This window comes from Sinohyriopsis cumingii, chromosome 6 (assembly GCF_028554795.1).
Source record: "Sinohyriopsis cumingii isolate HCF-2022 chromosome 6, ASM2855479v2, whole genome shotgun sequence".
NCBI lineage: Eukaryota > Metazoa > Mollusca > Bivalvia > Unionida > Unionidae > Sinohyriopsis > Sinohyriopsis cumingii.
This window is the reverse complement of record NC_142966.1, coordinates 120,789,462-120,814,798: the sequence shown is the minus strand read 5'-3', so window position 1 is coordinate 120,814,798 and position 25,337 is coordinate 120,789,462. Positions and strand designations below refer to the sequence as shown.

General features: G+C 38.9%; 1 protein-coding gene and 1 pseudogene across 2 annotated transcripts in view; one reads left to right on the top strand and one right to left on the bottom strand.

Annotated features, from left to right (window-relative positions):
- The window catches only part of LOC149797849 (SWI/SNF-related matrix-associated actin-dependent regulator of chromatin subfamily A member 5-like), a 120,487-nt gene that overhangs the window by 48,253 nt on the left and 46,897 nt on the right, over window positions 1-25,337 (bottom strand). For both annotated transcript variants that reach the window (XM_089962858.1, XM_089962859.1), the window contains 2 exons: window positions 15,880-15,989; window positions 8,571-8,707 (listed from right to left, as the gene is read on the bottom strand). In XM_089962858.1, the coding sequence (XP_089818984.1) occupies window positions 8,571-8,707; window positions 15,880-15,989 (247 nt within the window). The remainder of the gene's footprint in view (window positions 1-8,570; window positions 8,708-15,879; window positions 15,990-25,337) is intronic.
- LOC149797850 (uncharacterized) lies at window positions 18,910-23,865 on the top strand (annotated as a pseudogene).

Below are 25,337 nucleotides of genomic sequence, written 5' to 3'. Positions count from 1 at the left end.
GATTCGCCTACCATTATTGCAATTGCGAAGCAATTTCTAATTTCTCGCCGGAGTTTTCGTCTATAATCCTTCTAATGTTTTTGATCTTGCTAGAAATCTCCCGGCGTCGTTCATAAACACGTCCGAGTTTTTTTCGTATTATTTCAACGGCAGTAAATAGTCCAATGAATGCATTTGCGTCATTGTGGTACAAGTTTTCATTGATCGTATGTTGTAATCGTTTTATAAAAAAGTACTCGCGGGCCAGGGTAAAACGCCCCCGTTTCGACTGTTCGTTAATAATTTCATAATCGGATAATATTTTTTCACTGTCGAGACCATCAGATAATTCAATTCCTTGATTTTTTAATTTTGAAATCTCGGCTAATATATTATTGATGTCTTCGATATTCATTATTCTTATAAAACATCTTATTTCTAATATCAAAAATTTTAATAAAATTTAAGTTAAAATTTAATAAAATTATTGGGGGTCATTTTTGACCCCGTTTTTTGTATGGACAGTACAATGCCGTAAATCTCCACTCGAGTGTTGTGGCAGATTACAGGCATACATAGACGGTACAATGCCGTAAATCTCCACTCGAGTGTTGTGGCAGATTACAGGCATATACATATACTTAATTAAGGACATTCACATCTTGGAACCCCAAAGCATACATCTCCGGGAGGGAGGCCTAGGGTGACAAACGTCATCGTAGACCGCCCAGAAGATATGCTTGGGGGACATCACTACATGTACTTAATTAAGGATGAAATGATTGATGGATGATGGGACGGCACAAGACAGCACAAACATAAAACGACGGGGCGGAACTCTACGGCCAATTCAACCAATCAAAAGCAACCCAATTAAATTAACCCGGTTGCATGATTGTAAACAAAAGACAACCACACGCCCGGGTTAAGAGCGTGGGTTAGTTTTGATTAGTTGAATTGGCTTTCGAAAGCCCCAGGCTTATAACGAGTCATCTTATATATAAAGTGACTAATACAGCGGCGTCAGTCACAAGGTGTGTGTTAATTTGAATTCCCTTGAATCGTTAAACCCTTAAATACTTATTAATGGTGTTTCACGGCATTTAAATGAAACCAAATACTCAAATAAAACATTAAAAAAAAGAATACAGCTGTTAGATAATAGCGTGTATTTCATTAGTTTTCATTGTAAAATGATTAATTAATCGCAACATTAATTGGACTTCAAGGGACATAACTCTTGTCATGAGACGCTATCACAAAACGAGTTATCTCCCTTTGATGTTATATATATGAAAATCGAATTCTGTGACCCGTCTTTTTTGAGATCGCTGTTTTAGTTATATTCTCCGCAACATCTAGAACTGATTTACTACAAATATCGAAGTATTTACCAGCCGCATTCATAGAGCGAAATATTTTTTCCTCGTGCGTTATTGTATCAAATGACTTTACGGGTTTTGCCTTTCTCATCCCTCCTGTTTTTCCAAATTTGGAATTTTGACTCGGTGTAACAGCTCTTAGATTACACAGTCTGTTATTTTGAGGACATCCATCAATGTGATCAATAACGAGACCGTCGTTGATCAGTCCGTTAAACGCTTCATACACCATCCTGTGAATAAGACAGATTTTTTTCCCAGCATTAAATCGCAAGTATCCGTGATTATTTACGGTACCAACCGGCTTCTTCAGTCTGCGGTTTCTAACAATACCGTCGCGAGATGCCTCGTAATTAACAAACACAGGGTGAGGTCTGAACTCTTGGTCCATTTGTATAATAATACTACTTGTCTAATTTATTATTTGGTTTAATTATAAACCTTGCAATGTAGTCCTGAGGAGTTTTGATGACGAAGTCTGCGGTGGGGTCAATGACGGCGTTTTTTATTCGTTTATCGTAATAGCGTTTTAACTCTCTGTATCGCTTTCCGCCACAATTAATACACAACTGTGATTTTCCTCTTACACCAACGTGGCAAACCAAGCACGGGAGGGGGCCAAGAGAACCATTACGAACGCTTTGTAAATGATACCCGCAGAATTCACCTCTACATGATTTATTGCACGGGGTTATCGACCCAATCATTAACCATTTGCAGTGATTCATTATACTATATTCTTTTATTTAAATACTTGTTTTAATTATATGGATGAGTTTGAGAGATTAGCAGTAATTAAGCCCTGGAAAAATATTAAATTCAATCTCGATAGAGTCCTCAAGGACACGCCAAAAGCGTTAATAAACGATAGAACCCTGTTGAATAAAATACGCGATTGTATCGGTGAATTCAAGCGTGATGGTGCATCTCATAGTTGGTCAACATTTCGAATTGATGGTGTTGTTGATGCTACCATGAACGACAACCGCGCAGCAACGATAATATCACAACTTGACGGTAAAAGGTATTTCTTCAGAGTAAAATTCATTGTCCGGGTGGAATCAGGCGATTGGATCATACGTGATAAATTTGAACCAGTTCTCAGCGACAAGAAAACAGTCACTGTTAGCCGCGACTCCAAGCCGGGGTTGTTAACCGGAATTGACAGACCATACTATGAACGAGCGTATCCTGAAACAGCAGTTGTTTATGGAATATACCCGTTAAATAAGAAACCTGATATCGGAAAACTGAAACCGATGAAACAGTCAACGGGGATAAATTGTGTAGCAGAGCGAGTAATAGAGCATTTTACAAATTCATGTCGAGGAAACAAATTGACTGATTTACGACGTAGCAAAATCAACCAGTGGGAACTAACCGTAAAAGAGCGTGGAGCAACCATCAGCGACATAGCGAGATTAGAAACGTCGTTGAGATTTCCAATAACCGTTACAACGATAACCGGTGAAGTATTATACGAATCAAAGTACAAATCAAATGGAGCCCCAATCAAAATTATTGATCATAACGAACACGCATGGACGCCCGCGATCACAATATTTCCACGGGATAGAACAGTAAAGTATATCCCGGGGGAATTTTTAGGAGAGGACGGTTTTCTCGCGGAGAGGAAACTATTTGATGCTATTGCTTGCTTGTGTAAAAACGACCCTGTATCAGTGTGGTTACTTCGCAGCGCTGAAAACGATGCGGATACCTTTGATCAGTTTGTAAGACCAAACGGTGAATTATATCGCACTGAAGCATTTCACAACAGGATGAAAAAAACTGCCATGGAATTTAAAGAGCATGATGAACAACTGCTAACAAATTGTTTTACGATTCCATCGGTTGTAGCTCATGTTGCAGCAAGGAAAAATGCGTGGAGACCAACGCGCAAGGAATTTCTGCCGGATGTACAATCCAGTTGTTTGGAATACTATCACGGTGGACTATGGAACACTGAATACAGCCGCGACGCTATGATCTCGGTTGATATGGTTGCCTGTTATCCAGCGAGTTTTCTCGGGTATGGATCCGCCGCTGAGTACTTTAGACGATTTGGACACCCCAGTCATGAAATGACTCGTGTTGCTATTAATGGACCACTGCCTGATTTTGATTTAACCGGATTCGCTCGCATAGTATCATTTGAATTCGCGGCAGGACTTCATCGCTGTTGCTATATTTGGATCGGTAGACACATGAATGAAAAGAAGTGGCTGCCAATAGCGCTGCTACGGTATATGATTGATTGTAGCATGCTAGTTTCGTTGATTGTCAGTGACGCGATTATATCATACCGGGCGCAGACTGAAGTCTGGTTACCAGAACCGGAGCGTCTAGATAGCATAATTGACGAATCCAGAAAAAACATTGATGCCGACGAGGAATATATCATCGAATGGTCCAGGAGGATATTTAACCAACGAAACCGCGAGGCAAAAGATCTCGGTAGAAGAATAATTGGTAAGTTCACACAAGGTGGAAAAAACCACGACTACAAACGATATTGCTCACGGCTGATTATAGATGACGCAGAATATGATTTCGTAATCAAGGACGCAGTGGCAAAAAATAGATACGTGAACTGCAAAACAGCTTTCTTGTCCAATGGAACAAAGTTGGGTACAGTTGTTACCTACGGCGATGGAGACAGCCCCGCGTATCCACATTTGAGGGCGTCTATGCTGGGCTATGCCGCTATCAATTTATTCTCGATGATAAATAGATTCCCCGATACCGCGGTTAGAGTAGCCGTTGATTCGTTTTATGTTGACGTAGCGTATAAGGAAAACGTAGCCGGGTTTACTAGTCCGGACGAGAGTTGGGGTACATGGAGAATTAAAAATGAAATACGACGCGATTATTCCCCGTCAGCAGATGTCACCGTTGAGAACAACTACTTACGCGGTGATAAATTGTCAGAATGGTCTAATGCACCATCGTGTTCTGATCCAATTTGTAGACATAAAACAGTTTATTTAAGCGGCTGTGGCGGGTCAGGAAAGACGACTCGGGCAATTGAATTATTTCGAACGCGGGCAAGTATAATCGTGCTTACACCGACCCATAGACTAGCGCGAGAGATAAAACAACGAAATGTTGACGCCGTTACTTATCACAGCTTTTTTCGATACAGCGGCGGTGAGTGGACTCCTGATCGAATGGGTGAAAAATTTATTCCTGAGGTTATCATCTGGGATGAGATATGTACTGTTTCGTTAGATACTTTACAAATGTTTCTTGAGTGGTTGCTGCGCGCGAATACAGCGGTGATCATGTGTGGCGACCATGGCCAACCACCACCATTTGTCGGCGAGGGTCCACATGATTGGTTAAGGGGTTTTGTGGACTATTATGAAGAAACCGATACTGATTACCGAGCACTTGATGAACAACTGCGTGAGGTTAAAAAATTAATCAGATTACAGCCGGATAGAGTTCAATGTGAAATAATCCGCGAGGTGATTCCGGAAACGCCGTTAAATGAATTCTGGGAAACATGGAAACCAAACGATTTGATTGTAGCGAGTAGAAAGATAGTCAGAGACACACTTCAGCGGAGGTTGTTTATGTTGCATAAGGAAAAGTTTCCAACGCGCCCAGTGCCGTTATGTTATAGACCCGCTGACACACGGCGGCAGAACATTGAAGTTGAAATTCCAAAAAAACAAATTCTCGTGCTGAATGATATCGTGCTCGTTGATATCAGCATCGTCGAGGATGCGCTACGTGCTGATAAATCCCCGTGGACGCTAGGATACGCAACAACAATACATTCCTCGCAGGGACTAACCATCACGGACACAATTGTTTGGATGGTTGATAATCGCATCGAATGGTCAAATCTAGTCTATCTTGCAGTGTCCCGAGTACGAAGGATAAATCAGCTTCGAAGAATTGTTATTGACGAAGCCAGTGACGAAGCCGGCGACAAAGTCACCATCGATGCAAGCGTCATTGATAGAAAACTCTCGGGTTACCGCCAACAGGATAAAAAAAAACAGCGGCGTTTTGATATTGATGCCGAATTAATAATTGCGTTACGACAACAACAGAATAATCACTGCGCGAGTTGCAATTGTATAATGAGTTGGCGTTATTCGGATAAAGACGCTCGCCAATTTACCGTGGACAGGATCGATAACAGTCTCGGTCATGTCAAAAACAATGTGAGGTTGACCTGTCTTGAGTGCAATAGACGCAACGGCGCTAGTTAAGACCACGCGGGGGTAATTGAGTATCGTCAGGTATCACTTGTAGTTGCTCGCGTGTAAATCCGCGCTGAGGAGCAGTTGAATCCAGTCTGTAGATCGGTGGTCTACCAGTTGATCGTGTTATCGTTGATATGTTATGTGTGGTAACACTCCAAATAGGATCAGTAGCTCTTTTTTTACCGCCTTCAAGCTCTCCTGGTTCATATAGATATCTCACGGTAACATCGCCGAGAATCGGCTTGGAAACGCTATCTATTTTTGATCTTCCGGGTATATACTCGTATTTAATCGCGTCGCTGGGCTTTATGTTGATTGCTCGGGTAATCTCGTTATTTAACGCTGCAATTACGCCTGGCAACCTTTTAACCCATTCACGAGATCGTTTTTCTTGGATGAATTCCTTCGCGTATTGATATCCAAATAACCGTTCAGCGAGAGTCCGATTGAATCGTTCAACAATTGCCTGATCACGATGTAGCGCAGTATGACCTCGTCGTACCGCGACGCTATGATGTTTCAGCGTTGATAAAACAGCGCCGCGAAATTCACTACCGGGATCAACTTGTAATAGATTTGGCCAGCGCAGAGGACCTCTTTGATAAATTCTTTCAAACGCAGCGGCTACTTCAGTTGCTGACTTTGTTTTTAACGGCTCCGCTTGTTTGTATCGACTCGCAACATCAACTACGGTTAGCGCGTATTTGTAACCGTTGTCATGCGGCAAAAATAGTATATCAGCCTGATGAACCTCATTAGGTACGCTGACATCAAAGCGCGAGAAGTTGATTTGTTTAGGCGGTGGTAGATAGATTTGCCATATAGCCTGTTTGGATAACCAATTAGCCGCAGTGGTCTTTGTTACCTTTGCAGCGCTTGCAAGCTTACCAATTGCGGCCTTCCCCTTCCAGTATCCTCTCGGAGAATAATAGATGGATTCCATGTTATTATTAATTACCAGCGCCAATCATTAATTTACCTTTCATAGCCGATTTTACCAACCATGAGGCCAATTTTTCTTTGACGGATTTATCAGGAATAGCATTTAATGCGTGAATTAATTTTACATCCGCGATATGACGCTGTTGCAGATTGCTACTTTTGTAAGCAACATCATGAGCATGACACGCCTTATCGATAGCGTTTATTGGATACTCACCGGGTCGCGGCTGATTTTGATCATCGAGTCTGATATCTAATCGTGTTCCGGGGCCACAGTAGCTATATCCTGGGAGGTGCTTTTCTCCTGGATACTTTGCCCACGGTGTTCCGGGGAGTTTTGCCAATTTGGCTGCGATGTCACCTCCTCGCTTTTTTTTAAAACATCTCCGGGTCTAATAGAAATAAATCTAAATTTCTTTGTACCGCATTGTACACACTTGCCAGTAAGCGCCGATCTATTATTCCTTGTTGTAACGGTTGTCATATCATTTGTGCCAGTACGCACTCTGCACTTCACACAATATAGATCCATAATTTATGTATAGAGATATGAATATAATTGATTTTTCGGCGACTAAAACAAGAGAACCAGTTAAGCATGTTGCAGCGTTACCAAACTCGATCCGGATGATTATCATCGGACCATCTGGATCCGGCAAGACGCAATTGTTACTCAATTTAATAATGAGATGGATGAAGTGGGATAAGTTGTATTTGGTTGCTCCTAGCGTAGATGATCAACGATGCTACGAGGTGTTGAAAGATTTCAACCAGAATGCATCAGCGATCGCTAAAAAAAATGTTATTGAGTTTATTACGGATATCAATGATGCACCGGGTATTGATGATATTGATGGCGACGTTAACAATCTAGTCGTGTACGATGATGTTATGTTAGACAATCAAAAAAACCCAGCTAGGATATTTTCCAGAGGCAGGCATAAAAACACTGACGTGATATATGTCACTCAACGATACACTCAGATTCCAAAAGTAATCAGAGACAACTGCAATATTCTTGCTGTATTCAACGGCGTTGATACACACACGCTACGAAATATTTGGCAGACATGGTGCGGCGGTGACATGGACTTTAATGTTTTTCGAAACTTTTTTAGTCATGCTCAGTCGACCCCACATGGATTCGTAACGATAAATTTACATGATCCTCGGACACGATATCGTATCGGACTTGACCAAATATTCGGTTAGTTGTAAATAATTTTCATTGTAAATAACTCCTTAGCAGCAGAGGGGGGCGATGACATCGACGCGGTCGTCGATGTGCTTACCGGACGCTGACGACGCTGGGGATCGGCGCGCAGAAGGTGTTAATTAAACCAAATGACGACGCGACGATCCCCCAACGACGTCGTCGTTTTTTTTTTACCAGCGCTGACTACACCGGATCCGCTGAGTGCAGAAAGTATTAATTAAGCCAAATAACGATTGGACAAAATGTCGGATTCGCCCCCTCTGCTGCTAAAATTGTTAAAACTGTTTTCAAAATGCCAAATCACACACACACTCTTAAGAATTTTGTTTCAATCATTGGTTAAGTTTTCTAAGTTTGAAAAGGTACCTAAACAAAACTTGCCTTACAGGTAAAAAGTTTGAGTGAAATACCCTCAACTGTTTGAAAGTGATGTTCAGAACAGCATTGTATATGGATGGACAGACATGGCATTGATAGATTTGGTGACAACTTATATCCCTCAGCATTGCATATGGATGGACAGACATGGCAGAGATAGATTTGGTGACAACTTATATCCCTCAGCATTGCATATGGATGGACAGACATGGCAGAGATAGATTTGGTGACAACTTATATCCCTCAGCATTGCATATGGATGGACAGACGTGGCAGAGATAGATTTGGGGACAACTTATATCCCTCAGCATTGCATATGGATGGACAGCAATGCATAAAACTAAATATAAAACCTCCCCTTATGTGCACTCACTTTGCAAAGACAGGGATATGTATCTTAAACTAAATTTCTTATGTAACAAGATACACAGTCATATAAAATTGGCTATCTACCTGGTTCTGCCCCGTCAAAAAGGTAGGGATGGTTAGCACATTTCCTCAGCTGCATCAAAATATTCAGCAGCCTCATTTTGTCAGATTTTCCTGCTCCATTAACAACATCGATATCCTTCATAAGTATTTTTGTGTACCTGCAATAGCATTTAATCTTGCTATAAGGAAACTAAATATTAGAATTTATTCATTCTTACACAAAATATCACAGAACTTTAACAAAGCTTTTGAACAAACTGAACAGATAGTCACAAACTTTTGTTCCCTGCAAAAGGCACAAAGGTATACAATATATATATATATATATATATATATATATATATATATATATCACTGTAGGAATCTGATAGATCTAAAATGGCAAATTAAATTCTTGCAAAGTACTGTCATTACTGACTGGCTGCAACCACTGGTTATTTCCCTTTCCTGCCTTCTGGAACTGCTTTCATTCACTATTATTATCGACAAAATGGTGGCCATCTTTCCAATCAGTATCCATCTGGACATTAGGAAAAACCGGGTGACCATCACAAAATTGCACACTAATGATTATAGAATGTGGCTCATTTAGCCTACACTAAATTAAACCCACTGGATGTTAACCTAGTTAACAGAAAACAAACATACCTAGTCTGTGCCAAAAATTGACCAGCAGCCAATTGTATGCTGACAGTCAGGGTTCTTGCACTCTTTAAAAAATGTAATTTGATGACTTTTCCAAAACCTTTTTTAAAATCAATTTCAATAATACCTATTACGTAAATTTACACCCTCTTATCCTTACCAAGCACATTAATACAAAAACCTATTTTACAGTGGCTTTGGGCATACTTCATCCTATCAGATAGGTCATTCTCTTCTGCATGCCTTTGAGTACAATGATTTTGAATGGCAGTAAGATCCCTGGATGTAGTCTGATTGAAGTTTTGGGTGAATCTACACTAACAAGTCCATTCTTGAAGACAGGTAGGCTGGTAAAACTTTTGCATAGGCAAATGAAAAATGCGACTGGATAATACAAAATAACCAAATTCCATGACTTTTCCAAAACTTTCAATGACTTGTGAAAATTTCAAAACTTTTCAAGGCCTCTGAAATGCTTTTCTATAATTCACAAACCTGTTCAGGATTTGCATACCTGCTTTTAACATTGTTGCTACCATGCATTTGGATCTTGCACCCAACCTGAGGACAGGTTTAAATGTCAACTCAGAAAATGTTGACAAATCTTGGTCTCTTAACATACAGAAACTTGTCCAACCACAAAAATCTGCCAAATCAAATAATGCAAATATCCCATCGCAAAACATTAAATCTGGGAATGGATAGAGCCATGTGAACGAAAATCAGCACCAACAAATATCCTCCATTCCCAGTAAGACCTTTAAATTTAGTACAACTTGTACATCTAGTAATTATCACATCAAATATCCAAGAAATGGACAAATATTTCCACTGGAGATCCAATGTTGAACAAGGATGTTCTCCATGTCTAATGTTCTCTTCATTGGAAGACAGTTACTCTTCAAATTGTGATTTATAACAAAAGAAATCTACTTCTAAATATTACTATATATTGAACTGAGCAAAATTCTGGGACCTTTTTCACATGGAAAAATTGAATTAAATGAAGTGCTGAAAGTCATTTCTTCTGTATGTCTGGATTCTTTCCACTCAAAGTAACAATTATGTGGTAAACAGAATCTCAACCTGGCAATAATTTATTACTGAATTTATGAAACTTAATGAATAGATTTTCATCTTTTGCTCATCAAGGCTCACAAAATAACTTATTTCATAAATTCACTATTAAATCATTACCCATTTAAAATTCTCAAAATCGGCTACAGTAGGTATCAGACCCCATGTTTGTGTTTGGTGAAGGAGGGTCCAAAACAATAAACTCCACAGAAAGCAATGTTCCACTTCTTTTGATGGTACATTATGTAACAGTCTGAGTCATCCAGTGTGAGAAACAAACCAAAGTTCAAAAGCGTACAGGAAAAATCCAGCCTTCAAATCTGTTATCACTATAATAATCCTCAGTTCATATTTAAAAAATACCAATCTTCAAAGTTGCTATTAATCAGATAATTGATATATAGAGATCAAACTTTAATTATCACACAAGGTTGGCTCTGAATTAGTTCCCTTTCTCTTGCTGGTGATAATGGTTGTGATCTGCACATTTTTATATTAATGTACATTTCTTGTGTATCTTCTGTTTTTGTATTTATTAACCTAATGAACATTTTATGCATTAGAATGGATAATAAATAAATACGTATCCATACCAATGCTACATCTTTATAAAGGGAAATCAATTGAAAGCCCTCTACAACATTATGACTTCTGTCAAATCTGGTCAAAAAGTTTTATTTTTCATAACGAGATCCCATTTTTATGCTTTATTATTTTTCTATCTGTATTTGATGGCAGATTGACATTTGTATAAAAATAAAAGCCACATATGCCAGGATGAATTCTGTCAAAGTTGGTAAAATTTCTAATGATTTCTTTTACAAGTCCTTGAGTATTTTCTTCTATTTTTATTAACAGCAACATAAAAATATGCATACTAAGCAATTTCAGCAAACTATATAAATAAGCTTCACCTTTCTGAGGGTAAGAGAGAGACAGAAAGTACAGCATGAATACAATAAAAGAGTTCCTGATTCTACATTCCAAATGACAGCTATCCTTCCAAGAGTTTGTATTGTGATCCATGTTTGACAAGCATCTGTCAAAAAGCAACTAAAATATTGTCAAACTCTGCCAATCAGATGTAAGATCATCTCATAAATATGCACAGATGTTTCTCATTATCAAACTCAAAAAGCCATTTATGATCTTGATTATTGAAGAATACATACCAAGTTTCATCAGAAGAGTGTTATCAAGCTCAACCAACCAGATGTGCGATCACCTCATAAATATGCACAGATGTTTCTCATTATCAAACTCAAAAAGCCATTTATGATCTTGATTATTGAAGAATACATACCAAGTTTCATCAGAAGAGTGTTATCAAGCTCAACCAATCAGATGTGCGATCACCTCATAAATATGCACAGATGTTTCTCATTATCAAACTCAAAAAGCCTATATTCAAAGTCTGATTAAAATTAGATCATAAATAGAGTTGTATATTAAATCATTAATATGCATGAATCTTGCTCATTACTGAATTCCTCTGAAAAATTGATGATACATGTTTATTTTTAAGTTTTATCAAAATCAGGTCAGAAATGTGTCTTTCCCTTGGTTGATTGTAAACTCAATGAAACTGATGAAATATCACCTCATTAGTATGCAAGGATCTCATGTGAGATATCAGTCATATATGCTTGAATTCCAAATTTCACTAAAATTAGATAAAAGATACGGTTTTAAAAGTGGTAGCAATTTGTATGCATGTCATCAATACACATGGATCTTATTCATGTTTGAACTCTGAAATCTAGATGATGTTCCAAATTTTATCACAATGGGATCAAAGACACAACCTCCAGATGGATTGATGAGAGATGAACAGCAGACGGCAGAATAAAGATGCTGGTACAATGCCAAAAGCTTAATGAAGCCTATAGCCAAACGAGCTAAATATGAACAAAAACAAAAAAAATAACTATTCAAACTTAAGAACTCTAAATTAGCAAAAGTCCATATGAACAGTGGTAACTTTGAAAACAATGGGCTGGTTCTACTTAAAGCAGACATGATTTTGGTCTTCCTTAAAAAAAAGCTGAAAATGTGAAAGGTGGGTTTGGGGGTTCTCCCCCAACAGGGTCTTGAGGGGTAGTGCCCCATTGATCCGTGTCCAGGGGGCCAAAGGCCCCTGGCCAAAAATCCATTTTACAGTCATGAAAAGCCACTTCTGGTGCAACTTATGATCATAATATATAACAAAATAATCATTTGAAAAACTAACAAACTTACCAAAAATTTTCTACTTGAATAATTTCAAAATATTTATTGTCACATGAATCGGTTCTCCAATACTATTGGTGCTTAAGTTATTACATATGCATGTCAGAGTTCACATCGTAATTAAGTCAATAATTTGGCAAATTTTGCTGCCAACATATTACACATCTCTCTTTTCATAACAAATCTGTAAAATAAACACCCAAGTACATCACCTACATACAAATAATCCTATATATTCACTTGTCTTTTTGTCCACTGCACACAACCTGTTGATATGTCAGTCTAGCTCTTTTTGTGGCTTTGTCACAGATTTCTTTAGCCTTCCTTTTTGTCACCACTGATTCCGTTGGCTCAATGTGAAATTGCTTCTTTTCCTTCTAAAGGAGGGCCGTTTCTCCTTTCAAGCTCCAGCCTGTATTGGCGACATACAGTGTGCATATTCTGACAGAGGGCTACATCTGTTCTCTCATGCAAAAAATCTGTGCTTCTGAACTTCAATTTTTCCGTATGCAGCTTCTTTTGTAGGGCTGTTCCAGACTCTTCCAATCACGACTTCTGTAATTTATATCTTTATTGCAGAGGTCACAAAATGCCAGTCCTCAAGCGTTCAGTTTTCTTATAAATTGACCAACTAAACTTCTGTTGACTTTTCGCTCCAGCCATTCCCATTTCCATACGTTTTTTAAACCTTTATCTAAACTTCTTGTATCATGGTCTCAACAACTCGGGATGCCATTTTTTTGCAAGCACGCTTCTTCTTTCCATTGCCATCAGTTTCCTTTACACAAAGATTCACTGGATGAAGTTAAACTTTTGACCAATCAGAATACTCTTTACAAGAGTCATGGGTTAACTAATATATGGAATGAATACGTTACAAGGGTAGTTGCAGAATGGGACCGAACAGACCGTTTTAAAAAACCGGAAAAAACAGATCGGAGATGATTAAAAAGAAAAGAAAAGACTATATCAAGAAAAATCAGATTCAAGTCGGGAGAAAAGCTGAATTCCACTTTAAAATGGAGAAAATTCATGTATGTGGGATAGTTAAGTAAAACTTGACGTACGCCTAAAAGTTAAATCTCAGCGAAACATCAAGCTCAAGTAATTACTCCATGCCAAGTGTAGCCTATCAACAGATACCGGTTTTGATTCTTAAATAGGTCACAAGAGAAATGGGACAAGTGCCTTCCCTTGTGCTATTTATATATAGTGCACATATAATTTATACGCAAATTTTAAGCAACAATATGAGCCCCAGTGACCCAGATCAAGTTAAGCAGAGATATGATGTAAAAGTGAACAAAAAGTCAGCTTCTAACCTACTCTGATGTTCTGAGTTTCACAACTCAAAACATGTTTACAGTTTGTCAGTACAAGAATACCAACATTCATTTTTTCTACTACTGGGGCAAGTTTTATCTGTAAAAACCAGCATATACTAGTGGTAAGATATCTCTAAATGTCATTATTGTTGTGGGTTTAAAACTATTTTTCAGCACACATGGAAGCCAGAATAACTGTTGTAGGAAGAATCCAGGAAAAAAACAGAACCACTGACCCACGGGAAGCTACTGCAAGCTTTCTCACATACCAATGTTGGTCGAGCCAGAGTTTCAAACCCAAGTGTACAGAGGTGAGATAGCAGTAAACCAGTGCTGTCTAACCTGCAGCCCACTAGCTGATTTTAAATGGCCCCCCCAAAGCGCAAGCAATTATTTTGCATTTATGTAACAAAATGTCAATGGCCTGCTTTCATAGTATATCTTCTAAACCAGGAAAACAATTGTGAATAATTTGTATAGTTGTTGCTTTTAAGTTTTCTGCTGTGGCCCTCGGCTTCAAGAAAAATTTGTCAGTGGCCCATGGCATCAACAAGGTTGGACAACACTGCAGTAAATGGTCAAGGCAAGCAATTTAAACAGACATGATTTTGGTCTTCCATTTAATAAAAAGCTGACAAAATTTTTAAGGTGGGTTTTGGGGTCCTCCCCCAATGGGGTATCGAGGAGCAGTGCCCCAGATCCGGGGGTCAGCATGCTGATGGCCCCCGGCCAAAAAAAGCATTTTACACTCATAAAAAACTGCTCCTGGTGCAACTTATGATCACAAAATAAAACCAAAATAATCATTTGAGACACTAATAAACTTACCAAAAATATTCAACTTTACTTCAATAATTTCACAATATTTATAGTCACATAAATTTGTTCTCCAGTACTATTGTAATTAAGTCACAATAATTTCTCAATTTTGGCAGCAAATATATTATACTTCTCTCTTTTCAAATCTGTAAAATAAACACAAGTGCCTCAACTATATACAAATAATCCCATACATTCACTTGTCTTTTTCTCCAATGGACACAACCTGTTGATATGCCAGTCGAGCTCTTTTTGCAGCTTCAGCAAAGATTTCTTTAGCCTTCCTTTTTTGGCTCAATGTGCAATCATTTCTTTTCCTTCTCAATGCCAGCCTTTTTCTTTTCAAGCTGGTGTTTGTATTGGCGACATGCAGTGTGCATATCCTGACAGAGGGCTACATCTGTTCTCTCATGCAAGAAATTTTTCTTCCTGTAGTAATTAATTGCACTTGACTTTCCAGATGCCTTCTGAGCATCAATTTTTCCATATGCAGCTTCTTTTGTATGTGCTGTTCCAAACTCTTAAACCGCAATTACCATAATTCAGATCTTTCTTGCAGAGGTCACAAAATGCCAGTCCTCTAGTGTTCAGTTTCCTTATAAAGTGACCAACTAAATTTCCATCAACTTTTCACTCCAGCCGTTCCCATTTCCATACTGTTTTTAAACCTTTATCTGAACTTTTCATGTCATGGTCTTTCTCAACATCTTGGGATACCTTGTTTTGCAAGAATGCTTCTTCTTTCCATTGCCATCAGATTCCATTACACAAGAGATTCGTTGGCTGAATTTAAACCTTTGACCAATCTGAATACTCTTTACGAGAGTCCTGTGCTAACTAATATATGGAACGAATAATTTACAAGGGTTGTTGCAGAATGGGAGTGGACAGACCATTTTTAAAAAACCGGATCAGAGATAATATTAAAAAAAAGACTATATCAAGAAAAATCTGATTCAAGTCAGGAGAAAAGCGGAATTCTGCTTGAAAACGGAGAAAAATCATGTCGGTTTAAACCACTCAACCACCTGGGACACCTCTCTCCTAGTGTGAATCTTCTGACCATAGTAAGTTACTCAACCAAAACCATTACAATGGTTGACACAGCCACCGCTATACACATAGTACAAGTCTAAGCTATGTTAAATGAAAAAGGTCATACCTGAAAGACCTATGGATTTGACATGGTGAGACAAAGAACTTAGTCCAGCCCGACTTTCATCAAACATACTCACCACTCTCTCTGCATTTTGCTCAGACCAACAAAGATCTTAGTTTCCTTTTTGGGTAGAAGTTTTGATTCAACATCTGATTTCAAACGTCTCAATAAAAATGGACGCAGAACCTATTGGAGAAAAAAACTGTACCAAATTAGACATTAAAATAATTTATGTTCACAAATTTGTGTAACTGTTCTTGATGCACATTTGTAAATAGCTATTTAACAATAACAAAATGGTAAAAAGAACTCAAAGTTTTGATGGAAAGTTTCATAAGGACTGCCTCTGAAAATGGATTTCACATAGCATTTTTAAATTGAATTAAGTGTTGGAAAAATTGTGTTATTCCAGGCATGTATACAGGATGAAAAAAAACTTACCTGGTCATCAGCTACATGAAAAAGCTTAACGTAAGCCAGGAAAAAGTGAAATGTGGGTCATAATAACCTTTTACTTCTAAGTTATATACAGAGATGCATAACTCATCATGTATGATTATTCTAGCATGAACAGTGCTCAAGAAGGTATGCATAAAGGGTGCAGAAAAATATTTGGTCATAACATAAACACTCTTGAACCAAGGTTATTCTGCAAAACCCATAATTCTTTGAGCCACAATGCCCATGACCTTGAACCTTTTGATCCAAAGATCAACATAACTCTTCCATACCTTGCTGCAAGCCTACACAACATCCACAACTCAATATAAAGTGTTTCACTTAATATCTGCTGCAATTTTCTTTTAAAATATAATTAGTTTACTACCTAACTAGCTTATCAATAAAATGAATGTTAGGCAACGTACACTTTTGAGGAAACCTGTCTGTTTTCTTGGAAATGTGGTCATATACAGTTGCTATAAATAACAAATAAGGAAAGTACTCTTACACTATTCTTTTTAAGAATATTCTCCAATTCATAATACAACTTTTTACTGCTTATTTTTAATTTTTAATGTAGCAGAAAAAAAATGTTTAATGATTACGCTAAATGCATAATGGTTGGCATGTATGGGTATTTGATGTAAAACTAATGATACTGTGTGCAAATCATTTTTATCTTACAAGTCAAAGTAACTTTGACCTATGACTTTTTTTAAACCTAAAATCTTTCAGCCTCTTCTTTATCCCAAGTGCAAGCCACTTCCCTGAGTATTGTAACTGTAGCTGGTGGAGAACTTGAATTATTGTGCAGAAACCATTTATCTTTTCAGTCACAATATCCTGGATCTTTAACTTCAAACCAATATTTTTCTTCCATATCCCTAGTTCAAGCCATTCCAAATTTGGTAACTGTAGATGATGGAGACCTTGACTGTGGTGAAACCAACTGTCTTCAGCCAGTGACCTTGACTTCTGACCCTTTCGAATGTAAATCAATAAAATTCTACCTTGCCTCAAGTGCAAGCCTTACATGAACTCAATTTACTGTTCTGAAACCATTTTTCTTCTTTTAGTCATAGTAACCCTTGACCTCTGATTTTTTTAAAATACTGAAATCACGAGGTTTCTTTCTTATTCCAATAGCAAGGCATCCAAAGAGTTTAGTTCATATATGTGTTGTAAAATTAAAGCTATTGTGTGGAACTACTTTCTTCTTCATTCATCCAGTAACCATGACCTTTGATAATCTTAGTAAAAGATGGACAAATAGACTCATAACAATAAATGACAGTTATACCTAAACTTAAGAATGTACTATATGGGCACATGTACATAAATGCACCACAAGCTGCTGCCTAGGGACTTTTTCTTACAATGAGATATAATCTGTATCTAAATGTAGCAACCCCAGATAGTGCCTATTCCTTATCGGTAAACTGGGTGAAAACCAACTTTTTTTGTACTGTGTACGCTAAATTTGTATTAAAATCAATATTCATAACATTTTTATGAAAAAAACTTTATTTAAAAGGGCTTTAAATTATCTACAAAAGCATATAAATTTTATTAATATGTACTTTTTATTGTATAACCATATGGTCATGTAATTATCAATCAGTTATCAAAAGTGACGGCTCTCAGTTAATTGCTTTTTCCTGTGTGTGCGTGTTGACACCAGTGTGTTTGTTTTGCAAACACAGGTCATTAGAAACTCATGAATGTTAATGAGGTATTCGTCAATTGAATGGGGAATGAATGATGTTTTCGATGGTGATTTGAAATTTGCATATGATGACCCTGTGCTGAGAAAATAGTCCCTAAAGTCTCACTAATTTTTTTCAACTCACGAACGTTATATTTAAATTTTCAATAAATCGTTACAAAATACACATTCTAATCTTTCTTTCGATACCAAACTTGTTTTTCAGAACAAATATTTAAGTACCCACATTTAATTTCAAAATACGCATTTTACCAAGGTGTCCTCCATAAGATACGTGGGTGAAGTCACCATATTTGTTTCGCGATAAATATAACATCATTGCGAAAAATCGGCAATCACAAGACAAATGCTGTGATTTATTTACACTGTTGGAATGTTTTGTATCGGTAAGTAATTCTACTGTATATTTATTTATTAAATATTGTGTGAAATATAGTGTACAAGGACGGTCCCAAGCCCGGCTGAAAAAGGAGGAGGGTTGGGAGTGGGGCTAGCAACCCCACCCCGTTAAAACAACTCTTGCTATGGAAACAACAAGGGAACAAACAACAACTGGCACTGGGAGCGAAGCAGACCAGGCAACCGGCTCTATGACGGATGGAGAACAAAACCGCAAGGACGTCCACATCCCGATAGCGGAACTCCTGATGCCAAAAGCATGGATCAGAGTTGGATGTTGGAATGTGCGAACGCTCAACCAGACTGGAAAACTGGCACAAGCAGTGAGCAAGTTGAATCACTACAACTTGACCCTCATGGGTGTAACAGAAGCACGATGACTGGTGCCGGCAAGCAGAAGCTGAACTCCGGAGAAGTCATCATCTGGTCCGGAAGGAAGGACAAGGACCACCCGTAGGGGGTCGCCATCATTATCAGCAAGAACAAGACCAATACCGTTCTACAGTGGAAGCCAGTGAACAAGCGCCTGAGTATGTCAGGATGAACTCGAAGTACGCCAAGCTGTCTGTTGTTGTGGCCTATGCACCAATAGACGATGCGGAAGAAGAAGACAAAAACACCTTCTACAACACTCTTCAAGCCGTTTTAAAGGACATCTCTCAACATGACGTGCTGTTGCTCCTTGGCGACTTCAACGCTAGGGTCGGCTGCGACAATAAAGACAGAGACAGGACCATGGGGCGCCATGGAGTAGGTGTGATGACCGACAACGGGGAAAGACTGGTCAACTTTTGTGAAGAGAATGACTTGGTCATAGGAGGGACCCTGTTTGAGCACAAGGACATTCACAAGCTCACATGGATATCACCAGATGGCAGAACTCAGAACCAGATCGACCACATCATCATCAACGGCCGATGGAAACACTCCCTGCAGGACGTGCGAGTGATGCGGCACGCTGATATCGGCAGCGACCATAGTCTTCTGGTGGCCAAGGTGACTTTGAAGCTTAGGAAAGTTAGGATAGGGGTCTCCAGGAATCAGCGTTTCGATGTGGCCAAGCTGAAAGATCCAAAAGTGAAAGAAGAGTTTAGGCTGGCCCTAAGGAATAGATTTAGTGTTCTAGAAGATGAGACAGCGTTGACCATCGTCAATTTCAACAGAGTAATGAAGGAAGCAGGAGAAGTAGTTTTAGGTTATAGGAATAGTAAGAAGACAGAGTGGATATCAGAAGAGACGTGGACTCGCATAGACGAGAGAAGACTGATTAAGAAGAGACTTTCGGACTCCAAGTCACCAAGACTGAATGAGAGAATTTTGAAGGAGTATAGAGGAAAAGACATGGAGGTGAAGGAAATCAGCAAGGAGAGACAGGAGAGAATACACAGAGTGGCAAAGGAGGTGGAGGCAGCAGCAGAGCAGAAAGACATGAAGACGGTGTACCAGAACACCAAGAAGCTGAAGGGCGACTATGGCCAGCACCATGACCTTCCAGTGAGAGATGAAGATGGAACTCATGTCACAGTGGAGGAGGAGAAACTGAAGAGATGGAAGCAACACTTTGAGTCCATAGTGAATCGCCCAGACCCAGCAGTACTCGCTGACATTCCTGAAGCAGAGGAGGACCTTGACATCAACTGTGATGACATCACTTTTGAGGAGGTCAAGCAGGCCATCAACAAGCTGAAGAATGGGAAGGCATCTGGCGATGATGGAGTATGTCCCGAGATGCTGAAGGCAGAAGACACAAAGACACTGCAGTTTCTCTGCCAGTCTCCAAAAGATCTGGGATAGTGAAGAAGCACCGAATGACTGGAAAACAGGAATCATCATCAAACTTCCCAAGAAAGAGATCTGGGGAACTGCAACGACTGGCGAGGAATCATCTTACTATCCATCTCCAGTAAGATTTTCAGTCGCATCATTCTCCAACGCATCACAACAGTTATGGACGGCATCCTACGTCAGGAACAGGCAGGCTTTAGGAAGGGCAAATCCTGCATCGACCACATCTTCACTCTGAGACAGATCCTTGAGCAGTCCCATGAGTAGAATGGATCCCTTTATGTGGTCTTTGTGGACTTTGAGAAGGCCTTTGACAGCCTGCACCGAGCCTCTCTGTGGAAGATCCTACGACACTACGGCATCCCCCAGAAACTTGTCAACATCATCAGGCCCTTGTACGAGAACTTTGAGTGCAGAGTCATCCACATCATCCACAACAACCTACTCACTGAACCATTCAAGGTGGAAACCGGAGTGAAACAAGGATGCATTCTCTTGCCGATCATCTTCTCACTGGCCATTGACTGGATCATGCGCCGCACCACAGAGGGCAGGAGGCAAGGAATACAGTGGATGCTGACCACAATGCTGGATGACCTGGATTATGCAGACGACATCGGGTTGCTGGCAAGCAGACACCAGGATATCCAACAGAAGACACAACAGTTGGTACAGACAGCAAGCACCATAGGTCTTCGAGTCAACATAGGGAAGACACAAGTCTTGAGGAAGAACACTACAGTGGGCGACCCAATCACCATCAACGACCAGCCTCTGCAAGAACTAGACGAATTCACGTACCTGGGCAGCAAGGTCGACACGGATAGAGATTGCAGAAGGGAAGTCACCACAAGAATCAGCAAGGCCATCCAGGCCTTCGCAATGCTGAAGCCCATCTGGAGGACAACAAACCTCAGTACCCACATGAAGATCCGTATCTTCAAGAGCAACGTGCAGAGTGTCCTTTTTGTACAGATCCGAGTGTTGGAAGACCACTGCTAACATAGAATGCAAGCTTGAAGTCTTCCAGACCAAGTGCCTGCGACGGATCATGAGGATCTTCTGGCCAAACATGATCTCGAGGAACTCCGGCACAGAGTGGGCGCAAACAAAACAGCTGAGACCATTGCAACTCATCGATGGAGATGTCTGCAGAATGCCCCCTGACTCACTACCAAGGGTGGCACTGAGATGGACTCCACAGGGGAAAAGGAACCATGGCAGACCCAAAGAGACCTGGCGCCAAACCGTGGAGCGAGAACTCAAGACCAGAGGCCTCACCCTGCAGACCACCCCCATACCAGCAGCCGACAGACCAAAATGGTGCTCCCTTGCTGTCGCCTCAAGCACCAGACAGCGCAGAGAGGATTGATTGATTGATTGATTATAGTGTACATTTTATCATAAAAATGATCGTCCTCATGTTGACATGTAGATTTTACAGAGTTACCCTCAAATTATTTTAGTTTCGTACCATGATAATCTACTGCTCTGCAGTTTTAGATGATGAAATATGCTGGGTTTTTTTAACTGTATCTAAAACACTTATTTTTTCATTTTCAGTGTAGAAAAATGAGTATGGATTTTCCTGGTCCTTACTGCCAAAAAGCAGGAATAAGTGTTGATACAATAGCTTCCAAATCTTGTAAAAAAAATATACAAATTGTCAAATGGAATTGTGATTTTCAACTTTTATAAGAAAAATAATCAAACATTTGCTGAATTTTGCGACACCCTAACATTACTTAATGATGGGTGTCAGTCAATTAACCAATCTACTCTTTCCAGAGTTAACAGTGTACTTGGCCAAAAAAAAAAAATTGTGAGTGACAAAAAAAATGCCAGGTGTAAAAAACATTGATGAACTTCTAGGGAAGGAATTAAAGACATCTGTGCTAATAAAACAATTCATATCATGTGACAGAAAACAGATGCTGCGATAAGAAAGCGTCAGACAGCGTGTCAAAGCAATGAAGTTCAGTTGCCATATATTACTCATAACTCTAATTGGGATGGGACTTCAGGCGTTAAAAAAAAATAATTGACACAGCAGTAACACTAGACAACGGTGAGATTGCCAGTCTGGGATTTACCCACGTTTCAAGAGAAACAGCCAAAATCATCACAGACATTACAAAAAAATCACCTCATTGAAATAGCCGACATAAGAAGCAAATCATTCAGAAAACAACCTAATGAGGATTTTATTGTTAATTCCCTTGCTAAGCTTGCATTCACAATGAGTGATTGTGCTAGTAATGAGAAGCTGGCTGACAAACTTTTAAATGAGTGGAGGGATGAAATGTTAAAAAGTTATGAGAATGACATTGACAAACAGTCTGTTAAAAACTTTCATTGTATGGCCCATGTCTTGTTGGGTTTTCATATATATATATGTAATGACATTAAAGTACTGGAAAAATCTTTGGTAGATTAGTATGGCCCATTAGGACGAGATAGATTGCCAATCATTAAATTCTGGTCCAAGGTGGGTACCATCATTCAGCGAGTTGTCTGTACAACATCAGACAATTTTGGACCAGCTGGCAACCACCTAGGACTGCACGATCGATGGGAAGCCTACTGTACTGAAAAAGGTATATTGTTTACTGATCAGAGTTGGAGAAAAGTTTTCATTTTAAACTATAATCCACAGTCCACTTGACCATATTACACTTAATGGTACCACAAAACTTGGAGTTGCAGTGCATTTTAATTTTTTTCTTCTAATTCAGTCATTTGAATGTTTATTATATATTTTGCAATTTTTGGGTAAAAGCAACATCGAAAATTGACATGCTGGTAATAATTGGTATAACTGCTTTTAAATCTTTTATTTTTTTTTACTTCAGTTCATTTTTTATTTAAAGATACAAGTATTTTATTCCAGGAATCAAGTCGACAGTTGGGAACTATTGCGACAATAGGTTCAATGATTTATTCCAGACAGCGGCTGAGATTCTAGTACACCGTCTGATTTCCAGGCAGTCATCAAAACTGTACATGCACCAAACAAAAAAATTATATCTGTAGATGCAGATTTAAACTCTGACCATATTGTGACTATGTTGCTAGCCCTAGGGCTTATGTAAGTTAAAGTGACTGGCCCATGCTGGGAACTCATTATATCGGGAAAAGTGCCATACTCAGAATTGTATATATACATTCAAAACTTGCATAAGTATTTAAAAGATTGTACGGAGAAACCCAAACTGATTGAAAGTGATGAACATTGGTTGGGAGAGGTGTATGACATTGCAACTGAGCAACGCTTCTATGAAGTGACAAAATCTATCAAGATTGACAGAAAATTACTGAATCAAGTTATTACTTCTTTGTGTAAGTCAATGGTAGGAACTATTAAAAAACGACAGTGATTTTTTGCCTGGTGGGCAGTACAGTGAAGCAGTTGATCCAAAGACAATGATGACCAATCATTGCTGTGAACACCAATTTGGAGACCTTGATAGCAGCCAGAAGCGTAGACCAAATGCCTCGCACCACCACTCCTCCATTCAACTACTCAAGAGAAACTGTCTCAGAATGAAAGAGTGGTATGACAGTATGACTCCCACAGAAAAAGAGTCATTGTGGAAGAGTGCATGCCGTGGTGGAAAAGACTTGCGTCTTAAACATAAAGAACACCCGAAACATGTGTGCAATGAAATATTGGACCATATGAGTGAACCGCCACCAAAGATGGGAAAATGAAATCCGAATGACAATGATGAACACTATGAAAGTGAAATAGATGAATTCAATACAGTATGTCAACAGTTGCCTGTTCTAGACCAACTTAAGGAAAATGATTATGTTATTGTAGCATACCAGGATGCGTGGTACCCTGGATGTGTTTATGAAATTAAAAGCAACAACAATAATAATTTGACAGTTAAATTCACGGCACCATGTAGCAGAGACAATGTTCAGGAAGTTAAGCCTGAATTTGTCATAGCGACTCGAATGCTTCCAGAACGTCTAAATTCTGGACGTCAGTGGGCATTCTCAGAGCATAGAAAATTTGATGAACTGTTTACAATATAAGCCAATGTTTTCTTCTGAATTAAATGACTTGTTACAAAATATTTTGTCCAGTATCTGAATTGTCTGGTAGAAGAAAAATAAAGATTTTAACCCCTTGTTTTCTTCCCTACATTAAAATCTAGTGGACATAGTTTAATTTGCTGTATATATTTGAATTCTACAGGAAAAATGCAATAAATCTGCCAAGTTTCATGAAGATATCTTTTTCAGATCAAAAGTTACGATGGAAATACTTATTTTATTAAATGTGTTGGGTCCGCGACTCAAATGAATTAAACATGCATTTAAAGAAGGCAAAAATTCACTGAAAAGCCAATTTCTGCCAATATTCAAATAGTCATAACTTCTGAACTAATCAAAATATCTCAAAAATTAAAACTGAAAAGGTCTGAATGAGCTCTATAAGAACCAATCATTAAAATGCAAATATGAAGACCGTAATGTGTAGAAAAGCAAGGCAATTTACATGAACTACTGTGTTGTGTAGATAGGCAAGTTTACATGAACTGCTGTGTCATGTCCATAAACATGGCAATTTACATGAACTACTGTGTTTGTAGATAGGCAAGGTAATTTACATGAACTACTATGATGTGAAAACAGACAAAGCAATTTACATGAACTGCTGTATTGTGTAGATAGACAAGGCAATTTACACAAACTACTGTGTTGTGCAGGTAGGCAAGGCAATTTACATGAACTACTGTGTTGTGTAGATAGGCAAGGCAATTTACATGAACTGCTGTGTTGTGTGGACAGAAGGCAATTTACATGATCTACTGTGATGTGTAGATAGGCAAGGCAATTTACATGATCTACTGTGTTGTGTAGATAGGCAAGGCAATCTACATGATCTACTGTGATGTGTAGATAGGCAAGGCAATTTACATGAACTACTGTGTTGTGTAGATAGGCAAGGCAATCTACATGATCTACTGTGATGTGTAGATAGGCAAGGCAATTTACATGAACTGCTGTATTGTGCAGACAGACAAGGCAATTTACATGATCTACTGTGATGTGTAGATAGGCAAGGCAATTTACATGATCTACTGTGTTGTGTAGATAGGCAAGGCAACTTACATTATCTACTGTGATGTGTAGATAGGCAAGGCAATCTACATGATCTACTGTGATGT